Source organism: Phodopus roborovskii, unplaced genomic scaffold (assembly GCF_943737965.1).
Source record: "Phodopus roborovskii unplaced genomic scaffold, PHOROB, whole genome shotgun sequence".
Taxonomy (NCBI): domain Eukaryota; kingdom Metazoa; phylum Chordata; class Mammalia; order Rodentia; family Cricetidae; genus Phodopus; species Phodopus roborovskii.
This window is the reverse complement of record NW_026125778.1, coordinates 29,330-50,752: the sequence shown is the minus strand read 5'-3', so window position 1 is coordinate 50,752 and position 21,423 is coordinate 29,330. Positions and strand designations below refer to the sequence as shown.

The following is a 21,423-nucleotide window of genomic DNA, read 5'->3' as shown; positions in this document are numbered from 1 at the left end:
ACTGCAAACAGAAGCTTCTCTAAGGTTGAGCAGAGAATAGGTCTGTGGGTATAAATATAAGTATTTAGAAGGCAATTTTATAGCATGACCACCAAGGAAAGGAAGAATAACAAGTTCTACATTAGGGCCTATAAACTCACCAAACATGGGATTTTGACTAGGACTATAGAATGAAATTCCCTTCTGTGGAGCAGGCCTCAAATCTAATCAGAAAGTACCCACTTACTCCCTAACAGTCATGCCACAATTGTACCAGTGAGCATATCTTTTCTAGTAACTTGATACCTTTGTATGCTGGGTCCAGCACTGTGTAACAACTTTGATATCTTTTCTCCCCACATCACCCTACAGAGCACTTTCTGGCATTTAGGGAGGAAATTTTCTGGAGAGTTTGAGAATTGGTTTTTGTTTTGCAGCCAAAGTATGTGGTGTTTTTAGCAAGAAGGGATTACCACATAGTTATGGTGGGTAACCAAGGATAGCAACAATAACCTGTCATACTTCGGTGACCTGGGACCTCCCTGACCAATGACCTGTAGGGAACTAGTCTATGCCTTGTACTGCTATTTTCATTTAATGACTCATGTCTTCTGGGTAATCTGCTTGGACTCTTTTTTTTAGCCATTGTAGCCTGTGTTCCTCTTCAGGGGCTCTTCTCCCTTTTTAGCAAACCCATAAAGTGAATAACCTGCAATTGTTCTTTTTGATTATGTGTTTCTCATTCTACATCTGGTGGTTGGATGCTAGCTAGACTTTCCAACAAGTACAGAAACATTGAACTCCTGCCCCAGAATGTTACAACTGTTTGGTTTTCTAAGGTACTGTCCATGTGTGCTGTTTCTTCTGACTAAAGCTTTCTCACACAGAGGCTGCATGTTTCATTGGGATTCACAGGCCACAGGCACAGGAATAATACTGCGGAAGTCAGTGTCTCTCAGTTAAATAAAGATTGTTTCACCTCCTCTTCAGGATAGCCACTTCCTCCTAGAACTTCCTCTTTGCTGCCATGTCCATTAGAGGCACCCCTTGCTTTCAGTGGAGTAACCAGTCAGAGATTTCAATTCTGGAGTCCCAGTCAGAATTTAAATAGAAATCAGGTTAAACTGTGTGATAATCTCACAGTTAGGTACTGACTTCGTATATAGCTAAACTGTGTTCTGGATCCAGTTTGGGGCTTTCTGTGTTGGCTTGTCTAAGAACCTAATTCTCTTTTGATATCATTGCTTCTGTATGAAAAATGCTTTCAGTTTTCTAAATAGAAGCAACATTTACTTTTGAAAGGCAGCCTGTTCACAATAACTCGTGAAAGTACTCACTGGAAAGTATTTGTGTTTAAGACAGTTGGAGGTGGGGGAGATACATTTCTCCAAATTAGATACTTCTCTGAAAATCACAGGACAAATGTGTTAGGATTGATTTGATGCTGAATGAAACTGAGGGTAAATATGTTATAGAGAATTAAAATATTTCTTAGGGACTAGGCTGTTGAATCTAATGGCATAATTCACAGGTCAATAAGAACATTTCCATGATGATGATGTTCTGTATTTTAACTAACAGGTTTTCAGGAGGCCTGATACCAGGGTAAGGATGTTTGGCTTTTTGGCAGATGGGCCTCCTACTTATACATGTCTGTGCTTTATGGAACACTTGGTCTGTTTAGTGTTCTTTACCTTCTCACTGGTTTTTATGAGTCACTCTGATAAGTTTGCTCTGCTGTGTCATAGCTTTAAATGTTCATTGGAAATGCTTTGTTTGCTACAGTTTTCTAAACGTTCAGTAAAAGCCTATGTGTGTGAATACAGGATGCAAAAATTATTACTAGTGTGCTGTACTGGCTTTCCTCTCACCAATGAATGATCATGGCTGGTGCTATATATCTAGGCCTTTGTGAGCCTCATTTTTAAAATATGCTTTTAATTGAAGCAGATTTACGTTACTTTCTTTCCTCCATCCCTTCTCAGCTACAATCCCTTTAACCCCCTCCATATCCTGCACTCCTTTGAGGTAGATAGACTCTTTTTTTATATTATTTTTTTACACACACCACACACACACACACACACACACACAGATGTGTCATGCTGGTTGTATGATTCATGCTAAAGAGCTTAGCAACCATAAAAGTGCTCATTTGTTATCCATGCTTGTGTTTGCATGTTCAATCCAAAAATGTTTAAGTGCTAATCTTGAAGCAAGATTTACAAAATCAGTATTTTTAAAAATACAGACATAGTGAATTGTAGCTTAAATTTTCCTCATGATTTGTCTTCCCTCTATTTCAGAATATTCATAAAGCAAGACAAAGATTGGTAATTTGCATGCATCTAACTCCTAGTGTCAGATATGAAAAATTTAACCTATTTTCATTAAATGGAAACAATCTGAATTTTCATAGTATGATTTAATTACTTCAGTTTGAAATTTGTAATCTTATTGAAGCCAGTGACGTTGTACAGAAATAACCAAGTTAATTAAAAATCTTGCTATACTAGTTTGTTTACATCTTACCTTGTTTCCTTCTGCTTTTAAGAATCATTTTATTTCATTGATTCATACAGCTAAATATTAGTGTTTGGCTTTGTACTTGCATGGACTTTGAAATACTGTATGAATCTGTTTTGATATACATTGTTTTTTCTATTTTAACATTTAAAAGTCACAAAATGAGTCTGTTGTTTTTGTTTGTAAAACTTTAGAAATTTCAACAAAACAGGTTGCATTTAAAATCTACACTGCCATGATGGGTAGCTATAAATTCATATAGTATAAAATGTGTTACATAATTAATGACATTTATTGACCAAATTGTAAATGTGTGAAGTAGTAAATTATTTCTAAGTTTGCTAATTCTTCTGATGCCTTGAACTAGTTTCATGAAGTAAAACAGTAAAATTTTAATATTTTTACTATTAGAGATTTGATCCCACTTTAAAAGGGGATTATAATTCTGTCATGTTAAGTACTCACATCCTTTTTACTACTTGTTGAGTTAATAGTACAGTTTTTAAACTTTCAAAAGGGAATTGATTTTATGAAAAATTAAGAGTAGCATACTTTTAAGCAGGCAGAATAAAATGAAGACTATGTGATATTTAAGTTTTTATGAAGCATGCTTTTGATAATATAGTTAGAAATATTAATGCGATATTGGTTATAAGTCACAGCATTTAATTAGTAGTAAGTAATAAACTAATACACATATGTATATTATGTGTAAAACCTTGAGCATGTGTTCTGTGCATGAGTGCAATGAAATTTACCCCTTGGTAATATAATACTCCTTTAGAATATGCAAATACTTACTCTGTCTAAAATACCAATATATGAATAACCTTTGTATTTTGGCTTGACTTTGCCCTTTATGTGAGTTCTGTGGTGTGCTTTATTTTCTATGAGCACATGATGTGCTTGTTATTTTCTTTGATATTTGCTATGGTATTGCTTATTTTTATAATGACAGTGCATTGTTTGAAATCCATGATGTTTGTTTGCTTTTCATTTTCTACCCCAACACAAACCCAGAAAATAGACACTACACTTTAGGCTGAGGATGCTATAGATAGTCCACACATGATTTCCTTAACTTGATGGGGGCAAGTGTGGTGATTTACAAAGCCATAAAAGGTGTGTCGACTTTTACATGGTTACTGTCTCTTTAAAAAGAAATTCTGTCCTTTCACCTGTCTGTTTGCACGTGTTTCTCTTTCTCTTCTCTGCCTTTTCTTGTCCATGCACCTGGTGCTGTGCAGGAGCTAGAGGAAGAACACAATGGCTACCCTTCTGAAGCTGAAGCTGATCAGGTGGCAAGTTCTACATGTTCATGTTTATAGCTACAGCTCGTATATCTAGAAGCCATTTCATACTAGATATCTAGGCAATAAGCAAAGCTTTCCACTTGCTTTTACAACTATAATAGTGCTCTCCTGTCTATATTTGGTAGATTCCATTATGACATTATTTGCAAAAATTGGTTTATCCAACAGTTTTGTCAACTAGAAATTGGTTTATTCACACTTCTTGGTTTCCTGAAAATAGGGTTGCATGGCGTTCACCACTGTAAGGGTGTGAAGTGCTTTTAGTGAGGACCTAGAGGGGTAAACACAAATGCCACAAGTTCTTTATACGGGTGTGGACTTTTTGTTAGTTAAAGTTGCATAGTAGGCCTTGAGGCTAAAAGAACTGGCTGTTCTTCCAATTCCTAGCACTCACATGGCAGCTCACAAGTGCCTGTAGCTCCACTTCTAGGAGATCCAATACCCTCTTCTGGCTTTGTGGTGCATATATTCATTCCATGCTTAACACAGCACCTGGTATTTTGTATTTGTGGAATGAATATATATATATATATATACATATATACATATATATATATATATAGTTTTTATTAATCAAAATACAGAATCCTATGTTTGCTTCATACTTCCAGATATCCTCCAGATTCATGAAGCAGTAGTGATTTTTCTGCTACTGTTATAGAAGCCCAATAGGAGAATCCTATAGATGAGCTATGCTAGGGATGCCTGGCAAGCCCCAAATGCTTAGCCTTGCTTTTATCCTCCATCACCTGCCCAGAACCACCCTCCTTCATTGACTCCAGAAGCATCTTTTAGGACTCAATTAGAAAATCATTGTTTTGGGCATACAACTGTTACATAAGCTGTCCACCTGGAAGTTTAGAGTCATGCTCATGAAAAACAGTGACAAGACCATAATCATCTGGGTGGGTTGGATCCCTCAGTGACAAAGTCAGGAAGTTGTAGATCTCAGGAGACATTCGGGATCAAAGCACCAAGGTTGAGATGAGCTCATAGGGAAATGCTCAGCTGAGTAACATTGTGAATTGAGGCACCAAGAACAATGGGTATGTTTATGAGATCAAATTTATTTCATCTTTCAGTTGAGCTGCACGTAGGTTGGATAAATCAAGGGTCAAATCATGTCCTGTGCAACTTGATAGTTTCAGTAAAAGCTTAATAGAGCACAAATGTGAGTCCCATCTCCTAACACAGCTTCATAAAGAGAATCTACTGTACTCACCAAAACGAGCCTTCTATTGTCTCTTGACTTCCAATATTAAAGCTAAATGTATTCCTTTCTCTTATGGAAGAATCGCAAGCATTGGCGCTCTTTCTTTGTGTTATTCTCTTTGTGTTATTCTAATAGGTGCTTTTTCATGATTTAAAAACATGTCCCATGTTTAATGATCATTAATAAAAGCTTTTTTTTTTTTTGAGACAGGGTTTGTCTGTAACAGCACTAGCTGTCCTGGAACTTGCTCTGTAGCCTAGGTAGACCATGAACTCACAGAGTTCCATCTGCCTCTGCCTCCCAAGTGCTGGGATTAAAGGTGTGCGCCATCACACCTTTAGTTAGTTTTATTTATCTCACTGTTTTCACCAACACATTTATGCCCCATAAAAATGCACCGATGTTTCCATTTATATTTGATTGCAAATATGGGACAAGAAGATAACCAGTTGTTCCTTATTCTTTATCTTGAGAGCATTGTGCATTCTGGCAGGGTTTCATTGACTAGCCCAGGCTTGGGGTCTTGACAATGTTTGATGTGGCCTGCTCTAAACCTGAACAGGTGTCTTCTCTTTTCAAATCCCCTCCATATTCTAGTAATTAGAGAAGCTTGATTTCATAAATAGATTGCAAAGTAATTTATCTCAGTTATTTTTAAATATAAGTTATAGAATCTCAGTTTTATAGTATAATATTTGCCCATTAAAGTAAGCTTTAACAATGCAATGTTTGAAGTAATTTACAACTCCAACTTTGAGTAAAGTAGCTTTCTTACTTGGTAGTTATGCCATAAAATTAGTCAGTAGTTCAGATAGTAAATTATAGCAGGCCTTCAAATTAAGGCTTCTATTAAGATTGTTGGTATTTAAGTATTTATAAAACCAAATGTTTAAAAGTATACATATTAGTTTATGCTTTATTGCATAAAAGGCATATTTCCAAATCAAATATAAGTATATAAATGGAGCTGTGGGCAGAGTTCAGTAGTAGAGCATACTTAATGCCTTGGGTTTGATACCCAGGGATCAAAACGAGCATAATGACATGATTAAGTTGGACATTGAATGGAAAAAGAGTCAAGTTTATATGAAAGTTAAGATGGGGATGGGACTTAGTGATAGAACACCTACTTAGCATATACAGTATCCTGTTTGATCTCTATCACTTTAAAATACAAATTTTACAGAAATTTTTGGCTGAAAAAAAATCTTAACCAATCTGTACTAAAAAATTCAAATTGAATACATTGTTTGGATGTAATGATGAACCCTAATGTATAAATGATTTTATCAGTGCATTTTTGTAAGAAAAGGATGGACTATGTAATCTTCTGTCCTCTGGGTGGAAGAGACATATACACCATATCGTTGATCGGCATTGCCCACCCTGTTTTCAGATGCATATTAATGCCCTCCCAAGTGTTAACAGGTATTCCTGAAAAAGCACTCTCTGAGGAGGTAGGAGCATGTGTTGTACTGTAGCGCCCTCTTGCTGATTTGTTGTGCATTAACACACTAAAGCCTAGTCTAGCTCATTTTTTTTCAAACACCTAATTTATCTAACACAGCATTTCCCTGTTTTGTTTTTTTTTTTTTTTAACCTATTTGCATCTCTTGGGAAATTAATGTTCTGTGAAACACAGCTTGGTAATTGCTGGGTTTTGATCATCTTATTCTTATTCAGGACACATTGTGTCAGACATGCCAAGGAGAAAATGACTGGTTTCCTTGGTAGCAACTCACAGGGTGGCAGTACATTGAAATAGGCCTTAAGTTTAGGCTCCAGTCCTAGCTTTGTAGTTCAAGAACTCCATTTTCTGCTCCCCTCTGAGTTATGTGGCACCATACAATGAAGCTGCCAAGTCACAGCCTGATAGTAGGAATATGGGCACAAACTGCCCAGGCATCCTTCTTTTAGCTTCATTGTAGCCAATGAAGCTAGTTATCATTAGCAGTTTTCTTGAAGAGTGTGAAATTAGTTATGAAAATGAATTTGGCCCTGAGAAATGTGTGGTGAACGTGCACATTACACACTGCAATACAGGTTGAGAATTCTTTATCTCAAATATTTGGGACAAGTGTTTTAAATTTTGGAATTTTTCATATTTTGGAGTATTGAATGAGACCCAAGTCTAAACACAAATTTGTGTCTTACACATATAAACTGAAGGAAAATTCATGCAATACAGTTTAGTATGCGTATGTTTTAATTTTAACCTTTTACATAAGGTCAGGTGTGGAATTTTCTACTTATGGCATTATGTTGGCTTTGAAAAGGTTTCGTATTTTGGAGCATTTACTATTTGGGATATTCACATTATAGATGTTCAACTTGTATTCTTAATCTGCCAATGCAATCTCATAGCCTAGAGTGAACAAACAATGTCATTCCCATTCTTTATGCACCCTGACATACACTCACATGTATGCACACACATATTTACAAATGCACACACATATATGTACATGTTTGCATGTATCTGGGCCTTCCTTAGCACCAAAACCTAGGGCTTTCCTTAGTTTTGCAATGTTCTGAGACCATTCTCTAGTCATTTTAATTCTACCTTAGGGATTCCCAAACTGTTTCATAGTCTGGGTCATTTCTACTTTGCCTAAGCACCTCACCTCTAGTGTTTTTTATTTGTGTTAGAAGATAACATTTTTTTCTGACCTTATTTCTAAATTTGATGGCACCTTACAATAGCTGTCTGTGTAGTGATTACAGTTTCTATCTGTCCCGTCAAGCCATTTCTGTATTAATGCTTTCTAACTGTTAATTGTAAATATGTGTAACAATTTGCTAGACTATGCAGCATGATGCCCTGCAGTGCTGAGCTTTTAAAAACTATTAAGGGGGAGGGGCATACATTTTTTGCACGCTTCTGTAGCCTTATCAAGAAATCCCAGAATACCAGCATTCTTTTCAATATACAGATGGAAAGTGAGATTTATTCCTATTTGATTTCTTGCCAGGCTCTAAGGGATGGAAATAAACTGGCACAGATGGAAGAAGCCCCACTTTTTCCAGGAGAATCAATTAAGGCCATTGGTAAGTTTAATGTATACTGTTTGCTTATAGGAATCTATACAATGAAGTACTTTCAAAGCATAGGTGATATTTTATGTTGGAGATCAGCTAAACTGATTTAATTAGGGGGAAAGGGATTAGGGAACTAGGTTTCTTCATTCTTATTGGCATCCTCTTGACCTTAAGATATGAAATAATGTAGGGAGGGGATGGAATTAAGTGGCAGCTGAATATTTGCCAAACAAATATAAGCCTGTCCTCTTGAAGAGCTGATGAGACACCCTATGTAATGCCGGCTTGCTGCTTTGATTGACTGTTTCAATAGCATTATCTTAGTAACAGTTTTGAGAACTTTGCAAATAAGTTTTTGTTGGCTTCTGTGAGTGCTGAAACTAAATTTTAGTGGAAGAAAATGGCACATACTGCCACCCTGGCTTATAAAGGTAATGACATGAGGGTTACCATACCTCCCATGATAAATTGCCATGCATCTCAAGTGATGGTGTGTAGGAGGGGCATCTGGGTAGAACTTTTTCATCTCATTTGGATGGATTGGATAGTAGACTTTACTGGGCTATTTGCTTATTTCTTCATGACTCTCCTGACATGGGCATTTATGATCATATCTACCCCCACCCATAGTTTTCTTATGTCATCCCTTTTCATCTCTTCTCCTGTGCATTCCTCTATCTCCCAAAACTGTAGACTATTTTATACTTTCTAGTACTTTCCAGAAGTGAAATTGTAGGGGTTTTTTGCTTAACTTCCTTCAATAAATTATTTTAATATTCAACCACCTTGTGACATCAGTTAAGAATCATTCCTTTGTTGGTAGCTATTTGTTTTGATTCTGCAGCTTTTGTATTATAGATAAAATTGTTATGAACATTCTTATACAAGCCTTTATATACATGTTATCTTTAAACACATGCCTAAGGAATAGAGTGGGCCATATAACTTAAGAAACTGATGGACTAGTATATATCCAGCAGTATATGAGTATTCTGGTAATTCCTCTGTGGACTCAATGCCTTTGCTTTCTTTCACAAGAATATTTCAAGAATATTCACAAGAATATTTCAAGAATATTTATTATAGAATTAAGGAGAAGGGATGAAAGTAGATGTTCTTATTCCAAAAGTTGAGAAAAAGTTCAGATTTTCTTCATTAAATATGGTGTTGGCTGTAGGTGGTTTCTTTTTTTTTTTTTTTTAATTCTTGAGAAAAGAACTTTTAAAAGTACTTATGTTTAACCAGAAATGAACATAGCATTTATATGCATCAGTGCTTACTGAGGAATTTGTATATAGAAAAAAGTTTAAAGTACTTTTACTAATACATGAATGCTTAATGATAGTTCAGATATGTAAAAAGGCAGTGCATCCAATAAAAGCATTTTAAATAATATTTGATAACATGAAAGAATACTGATGCTACATCATGGTTTGAAAGATAAAAGAGGGCTGTGGTGCAGGTCAGGTGTTAGAATGCTGGCATGGCATGCACACAGCCCTGGGTTCAGTCCCCAGCCCCACATAACCTGGGTGTGTTAGTTCATCCTCTAATGCCAGCACTTGAAGGGTGAAGACAGGAGAATAAGAAACGTAGACACCCTTGGCTCCATAGCAAGGTTAAGTCCGTCCTGGGCCACATGGGACCATCACAAAACAAATAAGTTGGCTCAGCAAGTGAAGACACTGGTTTCCAAGCCTATATTGACCTGAGTTGGATCCCTGGAACCCACATGGTAGTAGAAAATAACTGTCTCCTGTGGATTATTCTCTGACCTCCACATGTGTGCTATGGCATGGGAACATATATGTGAACAGACACAAATTAATATGGGGGGGAGGAAAAGGCATCTGAAGCCTACAAACAGGCTACAGCCATGTAAGTCTGCCCATTTTTCTGAATTTTCAGAAGACAGAGCTTTTCTTTTTCTTTCATCTCGTTTCTAAGCATTGTGTTCCTAACACTGTGGGCTTCCTTACTTTCTCTACAGCCTCCCTTCTATCATGTGATTGCTTCTCTGCCACATGTCTGACCTCCACGCTGGCTTACACAGCATGGATTTTCCCTCCTCTCCTCCACCTTCACCCTCTGAGCAGCAGCTCAGGCTCACAGCTTGCCTGCACTTGGAGGGTTTTCTTTTAAACACTAATAAAATGTCCTCACGTTTCCATTTGAGTCCGCACTTAAATTCTTTTATTAATGAGACTAAGAACCCTAAAAGGGACCCTGATTTTCCCGGTATTGTCTGGTGACTATTAAAGGACACCAAAATCTCAGTAACATTTGGAGGCAATAGACCAGTTAGTACTGAAATGTCTCTGAGGAAGAACAATAACACAAACTCAAGAAATTTTTGATAATATGAGCTGGAGAGAGGGCTCGGTGGTTAAGAGTACACTTGATGCTCTTACAGAGGACTTGTTTCAATTCCCAGAACACACATGGCAGTTCACAACCCCCTGTAACTAGTCCCAAGAGAATACAGTGCCGATTATGGCTTCCTCACCACTGCACAAAAATCATGGTACATTTATATACAGACATGTAAAACTTTATACAAATCACTCCTGTCTCCACCTCCCTACTGCTAGGACTAACGGTGTGAGCCACCACCATCTGGCTGTTTCTCTTTTAGACTGGATCAATCTCATGTAGCCCAGGGCGGCCTTGAACTCACAGACATCTGCCTGCCTCTGCCTCCTGAGTGCTGGGATTAAAGGTGTGTGCCACCTCTGCCTGGCCTCTATGACTAACTAGTGGCTAACAACACACTCTGATCTTCAGTTAAGCTTTATTTGTTAAAGCACAAACAAAATATCACCAGAGGATTGCATACTAATTACACCTTGACATTCAACAGATGCATTTACTGGTACATTTCCCTGCTAACCTATCTAACCCTCCACCCTTACTGCACCCTCTGATGCAGCCATCATAACAAACTTCTAATCACTCACCACTCTCTCCTCCCTCCCTTTCCTCTCCTCTCCCCATCTGCTTCCCTGATGAGTGAGGTGATTCATTAATTCTTAATGAAGTGTCTACATCATTATATTAGCATTTAACATGCTATAGTATAATGGTGATTTTCTGTGTCAAGCCTCATACATCCTCAGCTGTTTGTAAATAGTAACTCTGGCTAATTATGTTATACCCAGGACCTCAGCAACAGAAATGACTCAGTACATATTTAATTACAGAAAAAATAAGGAAAGTTCCTTGATAGTTGGATGAATTATTCTACTATTATGAATTTTGTCTGTAGCTATGCTATATGTGTTCTGGTTGCTCCAACATTGCAATGGAATGGCACTGTGGGAAAACCATATAAAGGTGCACAACTTTATGATAGAGCTGAGCATTTTAACACTCACAGGAATTAACTATGATGTGCACATTTGATTGATAACAAACAGAAAATTACCTTTGATACAGAAATTTTGTTTTTGAGATAGAGTCTTGCTATGGTTGCCCTGGAATTCACTATATAGATCCAGGATGGCTTAAACTCATAGAGATCCTCCTGCCTCTGCAAGTAGTAGTTAAGATTAAGTTTAAAGTGTTCACTATCATGCTTGGCTGATAAGGGATTTTAGCAAGCCCTTCTGAGAGGTAACTACAAACCTAGAGGCTCAGGTACTGAGTTATACACATGGCCCATGAAAAAAACCTTTTCTATTTAATTGATGGTGTGCAAGTTTTCTTCAGCTGCAAAGCAGTTTCTCTTCAGAGACAGTATTTAGCTTTTACTAGTTTTAGGTTGAAGCAATTTATAGGAAGAAAGCACAGTGTCTTCAGAGTATAATTAATATTTTGAGCATTATCAACTTTCAAACAGGGAAAATATTGACTATCTGAAAAGAAAAAAAAACAATATAAACATACTGTAAGTTATTTATTTTTTTTTACTTAAAGCCTCATTGAATAGCAAATCAGAGTTTTTTGAACTATATCAGAAGACTGTGTCATTATGTAAAATAAAAACTGATATAATTCCTTGAAGTTTTAATTCCCACAAGACTAGACCATACATATGTATTTGGAAGCTCATACTGGAGGTTACAGAGGTACAAATATGTAAGAGTCATTGCTACTTTGGTTTTCTCTTTTCAGTGAAAGATGTCATGTATATCTGTCCATTTATGGGAGCAGTGAGTGGAACCCTGACAGTGACAGACTTCAAAATGTACTTCAAAAATGTAGAAAGGGTAAGTTTTTTAAATTTCTTTTGGCTTTTAAAATCTTGTGAACAGTAAAAGAAGAAAGTAAACATTCCCCTGAATTCCTATCACAGGGACACTATGAGACAGTGAGTTTGAAGAGACATTGGATCTTAATCAAAATTGTTGAAATTGCACTTAGATTTGGAGGGGACGTGTCACTGTGGTCTGTGTATAGACCTCCTGAGGTCTACCATCTCTCAGATGGTAGCTTCTTATCTGGCGCCAAGATAATTGCATTTCAAAGTAAACAACCATATGTTACAACTCTGGAGCAACTTAAAGCATAAAACCTCTATTTACTGACTTCAACATAAACACTCTGTTTACTGATTTTGATAGGTGTCTAATTTTTAAACCTAGGACCCACATTTCATCCTTGATGTTCCCCTTGGAGTGATTAGCAGAGTTGAGAAGATTGGTGCCCAGAGCCATGGGGATAATTCTTGTGGTATAGAGATCGTGTGCAAGGTAGGCTGCAGACACAAATGAACATTGGCATGAAGTTCATTCTGAACTTTTTCTGACTCATAACCCTTATAATCTTTGCAGCATAGGAACAACTTGTACTGTTTGCAGAGCAGCAGCTCTTTCAAATCTTATATCAATGAATGCAAACCACTGTATACCCCTCAAAACAATCCTTTTTGAAAGCTGAAATGTTTCTAATTGACCTGTAACCCAAGTGCTGGTTGTCACATCTCAGAAAAATAGAGTTCAATATCCCTTTTCATAGTTTCCTGTTTTAAAAGTACTTTTCAACATGGTAGATGGACAAAGACTTACCCAAGGGACAACCTGTTCTAGAAATCTTGTGATCAAAGATTCTTGGCTATATTGGAACTTTACCTTTTGAACTATCCTCATTTGTTTCTTTTTACTTCCTTCAAGATATTAGATAGGAAAGTGTGGGATAACTTTAATCATCATAGCCCAAAAAAGGACCTCAAATGAATAGGTTTTATGCCTAGTGACTTTACCTCTATAATAAAGTTTATTAAAAACTAACCCAATGAACCAGGAGATGTGTTCTGTCTGCAGAATTGTCAAGACCTCTTCTAACCTTGGGTTTGATGCTCATATTGATGCTTACATTTGTTACATGCCTATTTCCTCACACACCAAAATCACCATATGTCAATCCTTCCACTTCTCATTCCTTTCCTGGGTAAGTCCAGGGCTTCTCACATTCTAAGCATATGCTCTACCACTAAGCTACATGGCACACTTATTGCATATGCTCTTGCAGGGCTTATAAAGCTTCTCCTTCCCATTGAGCATTTCTAAACAGCCAGTGGGTTACCAGGGTGTGTGCACAGACAGTGAGTGACTTGAAAAGCAGGCATGTCAGGAAATGATGCTACTTTGGCACATTTCTTGTGGCTGCTTGACTAAGTTATTTTTATGGTTGGCATGAGTATTTGCTGACAGCTGATTTCAATGCTTCATAGCCTGGAATTATAAAGTCCAGCCTCCCAGCTCATGTCTGAGAACCTCACAAGGTGTGCTGCTTTATTTTTGTTGTTAGTTTTTTGTTTATTTGTTTATTTTCACAGTCAGTTTTCACTGTATATCCTTGGAAGGCATGGTACTCATTATGTAGACAGAGGCTAGCCTCACATTCATAGAGTTCTGTCTGCCTCAGCTTCCTGAATGTTTTGGTTTAAAGGTATGTACCACCACACATGGCTTATTTTACTATTTTCTTTATATGTATAGACGTTTTGACCATATGACTATCTTCCTGGTGCCTGTGGAGGCCAGAAGAGGGCATCAGATCAGATCCCCTGCAAATGGATTTGTGAGCTGCCATGTGGATGCTAGGAATTGAACTTGGATACATCTGCAAAAACAGCCAGCACACCTAACTACTGAGTCATATCTCTAGCCTGGGTTTTATTTTTTAAAGATGATTCATAATTCAAAAGTACAAAAGCTATATATAGTAAAACATCATATCTTTCTCTCCCACTCTCCCACTCACTGCAGACAGAGTTACCAATGCCTAATATAACACTGCACAGATGCCTTGTGCATGGAAACAATTCTTTGAAAGAAACAATGAGCTACTTAGTGGCCCCTGCCTTTAGTACCAGCACTCAGCAAGCAGAGACAGGCAGATCTCTGTGAATTTATGGCTGACCTGGTCTACAGAGCAAGCTCCAGGCCAGCACAGGGAGACCTTGTCTAAAAATAAAATAAAAAGTCAATGAGAGTCTATACATGGCTCTGTACCTTTCTTTCCCTGTGACTGTGTGTCTTGAAAATTCTTTGGACCAGTGCATATAGAGCTGCAGTTTCTTTTCAGCATGTCTTTAGCTCCCCTGTACATTATTCAGCTACAGCCTCTACTGATAGGCATTTGGGTTATTGCCATTCTTTTAATGTTGTAAGTATCACAGTAACTTTACTTTCCCAAATACTATTTCTTTGTTTATCATACTTATTTTCAAATTTCATTTGACATTGAAGAATGATACTTTTTGTGTTTAATTGACAGGAACATAGATTTTAAAAGTTTGGGAGGCAACACTGTCATGGGAAAAAAAATCACACTATTAACATAGGTGCACTGGTTCCTACTAACTTGTGGTTGGGCATTTGGACATCAGAGAGGACAAAGAAATTGATCTTAAGAAACAGGAGAATCTGCAACATTTCCTTTTCATGGATGATGTAAATTATGGAGTTAGCTCTTTTGGCATCTTAACCTAAACAATAAATTCAATGGCATATCTTTGGCCAATAAGTGCACAGAGTGTGTGATAGCACATCTTTTGTGTGTAAACATTATTCTGTTTGGAATTCCTTTTTCTCCCAGCATAATATTTTTATTGATTATTTGGGAATTATATATATATATATATATATATATATATATATAAAGCACTCCTATCATACCCACTTCCCATTCCTCTCAGGTCCACCTCCCCTACCAAAAACAAAACAAAACAAAACAAAACAAAACTCCACAAAGTCCAGTTTGTGTTGCCCATGTACTCACTGAAGCGTGGTCAAACTCCCAGTAGCTAACTCCTTAATGATAACGGAATCCTTCCCACACAATCCCCTACCAAAAACAATTAACTGTGAAGAGCTACACCTTCAGCATTATTCTTAATTATTTATTCTGTTGATAGCCCCCCCCACATTCTCTTTATTCAAGTTTCCTTAATTTTTCAAATTTCATTGGAAGCATTTTTTGTTAACTTGTTTTATGTTAGTTGGAGAACTATAAAGTACAAAATAAGGGATAAACAAAAATCTTTTATGTATTTATGACAGGGTATCCAACTAACAAGTGTTCATTCTTTACTAGGATATGAGGAACCTGAGACTTGCATATAAGCAAGAAGAACAAAGAAAACTTGGGATATTTGAAAATCTCAACAAGCATGCTTTTCCTCTTTCGAATGGGCAGGCAAGTACAACAAAGTAACCCTTTCCTGTATGCATCTATGGGAATCTGATAATTCCATATTTACACATTTCTTTAGAAGTTGCCGCTCTCTCTTCTCTGTGTTACAGCTAAATTCAAGTATTTAGTTCTATCTTCTCTGTGAAATAATTAAGAAAAACTTCTACTTTGTTACTTCAAAATTTGCACATTAAAATAGGAGTTCTAACACAAATGCTGACATGTATTTTATGGGTTTTATGTACAGGTGCTATTTGCATTCAGCTATAAAGAGAAGTTTCCCATTAATGGCTGGAAAGTTTATGATCCAGTATCTGAATATAAGAGACAGGTAGAGTATTTTACTTGTCAAATGGATTATGATAGCTTAAATGTCTTTTTCTATTCTAAAAAGTTGGGTTAGATATATAGTAGAGGAGTAGAAATAGTACAGCAAATTGTGTGTAGGTCTATCTTTTCTAGCTTGTTGGTCCTCAATTCCTTGGGTGCCCTCTTCTCCTGTGCCATATCTTTGACTCCCTTGGTGTTTAGCCATCATTTTCTAGGAGGATTAGTAAGACGTGTAGACAGGGGTTCGAAACTCAGACTTTTGAGAATCCACCCTTCCTTGTTTTTCCTTCCTCCCTCCTTTTCCTCCTTTCTTTCTTCCTCCCTGCCTGCTTTGCTGCTGTCCTACATGTCTTTTCTGCCTTCATATCTGTCTTCTTACCTGTCTTCTTTCCTTTTTCCTACCCCAGTATCCCTGCCAGGATGTGCCTAGTATGTGCTCTATTATCAAGCTGTCTGCTTCTAGATTTTTTTATTACATATCTCATAAAGAATTGATGAATAAGGATCCAAACTGCCATTAAATTTTATTTGAGGCATAATTAGCTAAGTAACAATCAACAAGTTTTAAATTAATTTTCATTTAAAGTAAGAAATATGATTCATACTTAGTTTGTTTGCAAAGTTGAGATGAGTATTTCCCCTTCTTCCTTCTCTAACACCTTACAGGGCTTGCCAAATGAGAGTTGGAAAATATCCAAAATAAACAGTAACTATGAGTTCTGCGATACCTACCCTGCCGTCATTGTTGTGCCAACTAGTGTAAAAGATGACGATCTTTCAAAAGTGGCAGCCTTTCGAGCAAAAGGCAGAGTCCCTGTAAGTACATTGGTTTTTATATAGAAAGAGACATTGCATAGTATCTAATAACAAAGTGGAAAGTAGAAAAACTAGCTTATAAATCTGGCTATATCTTTGATTCTTAAGTAATACATAATTTTCTGTCTCACTCATGTATATGTCCTGTTTCTAAATGCAAAGGTACCGTAAATTTTGTCTTCTGGATATAGCCATCTTCAACAAGAATGAACATGCTGTTGCACTACAGTTTACCTCATTGGTTCTACCATTTACTCTAAAAAAAATGCATTCTTTCTTCTTGCTGTATGCATTGATGTAGCTGCATGGGACTAAAACAATCATGCTTAGAAGGAAGTGATGGTTTTTGCTCAGAGTTTACATCAGAATACTCTTGTATCACTTGACCACTGCAGGAAAATGGAAGATCTGGTGGCAGAGTTATAGTTTTGTTTTTTAATATGAGACCTTACCCTGCTATATATTATTGTACAGATACAGTGGGTTTTTTATATTAGAAAAAATATGAAACTAGCCAGTCAAATAGAAATGGGACTAGATTTTGTAATAGTTTGACCTAACTTTTATTTTACTTAAAGTGATAGAATTTCAAAGGCAGAAAGGGATTTGTTTTAAAGAGTGTCTAGTAAGATTTCTTTTAGTATGACCAACGCATTAAATGCCTTGGCCACTACAGTATAATGACTTGCTTATCTACTCAAGAGCTGTGAGGAAACTCTTTAGGAGAGGTTGTATTTTTGTACCAATTAATTACATCGCATACTGTTTTATCTATCAGCAGATATTTTTTGTTTGTTGCTTTAAAAACATTAGGTGTTGTCATGGATTCACCCAGAAAGTCAGGCAACGATTACTCGTTGCAGCCAGCCATTGGTGGGTCCCAATGATAAACGCTGCAAAGAAGATGAAAAATACCTGCAGACAATAATGGATGCTAATGCACAGTCACATAAACTTATCATCTTTGATGCCCGACAAAACAGTGTTGCTGATACCAACAAGGTACATGTTCATAGAAAATTTGTGTTTTTTTTTTTAACATACTTTCTTTAAGTCTTCATGGTTTTGGAACAGACCATTGAATTCCTTATTCTGATGTAGTCTGTGACTGTCCCTCCCTTTTTAATACTCTGGGGGCTATGTTCAGCATCTTACATTGGCTAGAATCTTGTTGTATTCATTACTTCTCCACAGTCTTGTCTGGCGACTCAATTAATCAAAGCCTCAGAAAGAAAACTGCATAAGTGAATATGTATTTTAGTGAAACAACCACATGCTCCTTGGAAGCCCCTCTAATAAATCTACTGATTATTTAACCAATTCATATATTTTATACATTATTTTTATATTTATACAGAAAAATATATATTTAGAATAGACAGCTATAAGTAACTACAGATATATAAAACTTTAAAAAGTCACATAAAGTAGTACTCACATAAATGAGATATGGTACAAACATATCTACATGTGGCTCCTGTTTGGTATCTACAAGCTTAAGGGGGTTGAGTCCTACATATGCAGGAAAACTTGAAGATCAAGCTCCTGGTACCTGTTATCTACATAGGGACAGGTTGTGATTTGAGTCATTTCTCTTCCCCATGGATGGTTTATCAATAGCCTATACCTGGAGACATACCTTCAGTAGTCAGGGGACTTTACAGTCTCCTCAAGTAAAATTTCAAGTATTAGAAAACTGACAACCCATTATCATCTCATTCATACATATAATGTGACACTTGGGTAACACATCTAATGAGAATGCCATAGGAGCAATGAGCTTGAGGAAATAACAAAGGCAGGCAGATTGATGTGCTATCAATAGGAAGAATAAACTTTGTTTGCTTGGGAGGTGAAGATGAACTGACTAGTCTTGCCATAAACTTAGGTAGGACTTTACAGAGTAGATGACACTTGAGCTGGCTTTATATAGTCAGAAAGTTGGGCACAACGTTCCAAACAATTTGAATACCTGTCCAACAGTTGTGATAGGACATGGTTTTTATAAGAATGGTGAAAAGGATAATGGCTAGTGTCACCATTATCATCCAACCTGTGTGTTTGTATGTCAAGTTTCTCCTGTCAGCTTGCTCCTTGTCTTTCCCTAATTTGTATTCCATCATTAATTAACTATAGCTGCCAAAAGACCAACCTCCTGCTTCTATAGTGGCTGTCACTGAGGAAACATTCAAGTTTGCTGTCATCACTAATGACCTTAGGTGGACTGCTCCATTCTCTTGGCTTTCCAGGTTTCATAAACTCACTCACCCCAACCCCCATGTTCTTCTCACTATACAGTCTGGCTCTCTTGCTCTCCACAATCAGTTCCTCTTCCTTTTTCCAGCTTTAAAAGGTAAAGTTACTTGACCTTGGTTTGGGTCCCTTTTTTGTTCTATAACAATTTCCCAAGGTCATCTACTCTGAGTCAGGACTTTAAACAATGTCTCTATGCTGAGTTGTATATGGTGGTGTCTCTATCCCTGAACCCTCCTGAGGTTAGACCACATCCCTATGTTTGACATCTCTACTTGGCCATCTGTGGGGTCAGAAAACCTTAGAGTGAACTCAGATCCGCCTAAGAGATAGTTTGGCAGAACAACAAGACTTTTGGCTTGGACTTGGATACTCCTGGGGTTTGTACCACCATTTATTTAACCTGTTCCACAAGATGAGAGATGATACCAATGTCTTGTGCCAACACTTGTGTGAGGATTAGAGGTATCTGTGAATGCCTCTGCATGGTGGTAGGTACACTCCTAGTACTCCATGCATGAAGCTATTACTGAGTTGACCACTTTTGTGGTCAAGGATGCCACCCGGGATTCTGACTTGGAGGCTAGGTTATGGTGTTGGTTACTAAGATGCCAGAAGAATGGAGCTGTAAACTATTACAGGCCCGAATTCTCCTAAAGTTGTTGCCCTTTTAAAGGTTCCAAGAGAGAGTCTACCTCTTACAGTGTCTCATGGCCAAGCCAGCACTTCTGAGCTTGTAGCCACCCCTGAAATCTATGTCATCTTCACTTGGCCTCTTCCTGCTGTGTGTGAATCTTTGTCTCTTCCTTCTCTGTCTTCTAAGGATATAGTAATGACCTTCAGGGCCCACTTGAAGTAATCCAGTCAAAGTCAGTAGGCTCAAAAAGAAAACAAACAAAGAAAAAACAACAACACATTTCCAAAAACCTGTTTTGTTTTTCAAATTAGGTTGCATTCACAGTTGGCATGGGTTTATTCTTCAGTGAGAGTCACTTTTCAGCCTATTGAACAAAGGAATCCTTCATCAGGCAGTTGTCTTCACTCCCATTACTGGAGGATTATTGTCTACCTCTCTAAATCTTTCCTGTTACCCCTCTATTGCTAGTCCAAGGGATTGCAAAATATAAGGAAAATGTACAGAGAAGGCCGACACACAAAGGTAGAGAAATTATCTTCTTCTTAGTTATTACTTTTGAAATAACAAATATGTGTGATACTTTTACTTGGCAAAAGTTGTATATGTTAGTTGTGTGCATGTTTTGAAGTACATATGCACTGTAGAGTGGCTAAATTATGGCAACGAATGTATGCATAACCTCACCACACTTTTTAAGGTGAAGCTATTTCACATCTATTCTGAGCAGTTTGGATATATGCAATATGTTGTCATTGTAGATAGACACCATGTTGTATAGACTGACCTAAGAACAAAGCTCTGCACATCCCATGTACTCGAATCCTTTCCTTTTCTCTCTCACCATATCTTCTGGATGATAATTCTTTCAGTTGCTGAAGCACATTCCAAGGTAACCATAGAATCTTTGCCATATTCACATAGCTAACCAATACCCCATACTTCAGGCTGACACTTTCTCAGATCCTGAAACTAAGAACATGAGTTCCCCAGGTAGCTCGTTCCCAAAGTATATATGTACTTCTTTTTCTCAACCAGATATAGCAGTACTTCCCAACACACACATGCGTGCACGCACACACACATCCCCACTGCTCAGATTGCAGACTTGGGTGCAGATAGGTGACATTTTCCCATATCACCCGCTTCTCTTAAAAACTCTGTTTGGCCCTGACAGATACGGGTCTGTCCAACAAATTGTCTTCTAGAACTCTCTAAACCTCATACCCTGCTCCTTCTAAGGTATCAGGGGGCTTCCTTTCTCACTGCCCCCCATGTGCCTTATACCTGTGTTCTCTTATAGATTAGCAAGCAGTGTTCTTTTAACTCTATAACCTTCGTTTAATTAATGAGCCTTTATCTTCTGTGCTTTCTTATAATCAGCTTGCAGACACAAATTAACTTTATGTTCCCTAGGCTCATTCCAATTCTTAGTGTGTGTACTTAATCTGCCTGCAGAGTATCTCACCCTTCTAGGCGTTTCCCAGTATAATTGCAGCCCTCTTCAGTCATGTCATCTCGTATCTGCATGCTCTCTGACTAAACCATTCATCATTCTTACCACTGCCCAGGAATGCTCTGTGCAATACCTGTCTTCATTTCAGGAAGTCATGTGCTTACCCAGTTCTGTGCCCTATTTGTCTTAGATGTTCTTTTCTGTATTCTCTGATTTGTGCCTTCTT

At 37.3% G+C, this 21,423-nt stretch overlaps 1 protein-coding gene across 1 annotated transcript in view; it reads left to right on the top strand.

The window, feature by feature from the left end:
- Positions 1–21,423, top strand: part of Mtmr1 (myotubularin related protein 1) — a 61,741-nt gene that overhangs the window by 12,067 nt on the left and 28,251 nt on the right. Inside the window, exons 3-12 of the mRNA XM_051178625.1 lie at positions 1,561–1,584; positions 2,286–2,312; positions 3,753–3,803; positions 8,004–8,079; positions 12,184–12,278; positions 12,654–12,761; positions 15,610–15,711; positions 15,956–16,039; positions 16,705–16,854; positions 17,668–17,856. Of these exons, the coding sequence (XP_051034582.1) occupies positions 1,561–1,584; positions 2,286–2,312; positions 3,753–3,803; positions 8,004–8,079; positions 12,184–12,278; positions 12,654–12,761; positions 15,610–15,711; positions 15,956–16,039; positions 16,705–16,854; positions 17,668–17,856 (906 nt within the window). The remainder of the gene's footprint in view (positions 1–1,560; positions 1,585–2,285; positions 2,313–3,752; positions 3,804–8,003; positions 8,080–12,183; positions 12,279–12,653; positions 12,762–15,609; positions 15,712–15,955; positions 16,040–16,704; positions 16,855–17,667; positions 17,857–21,423) is intronic.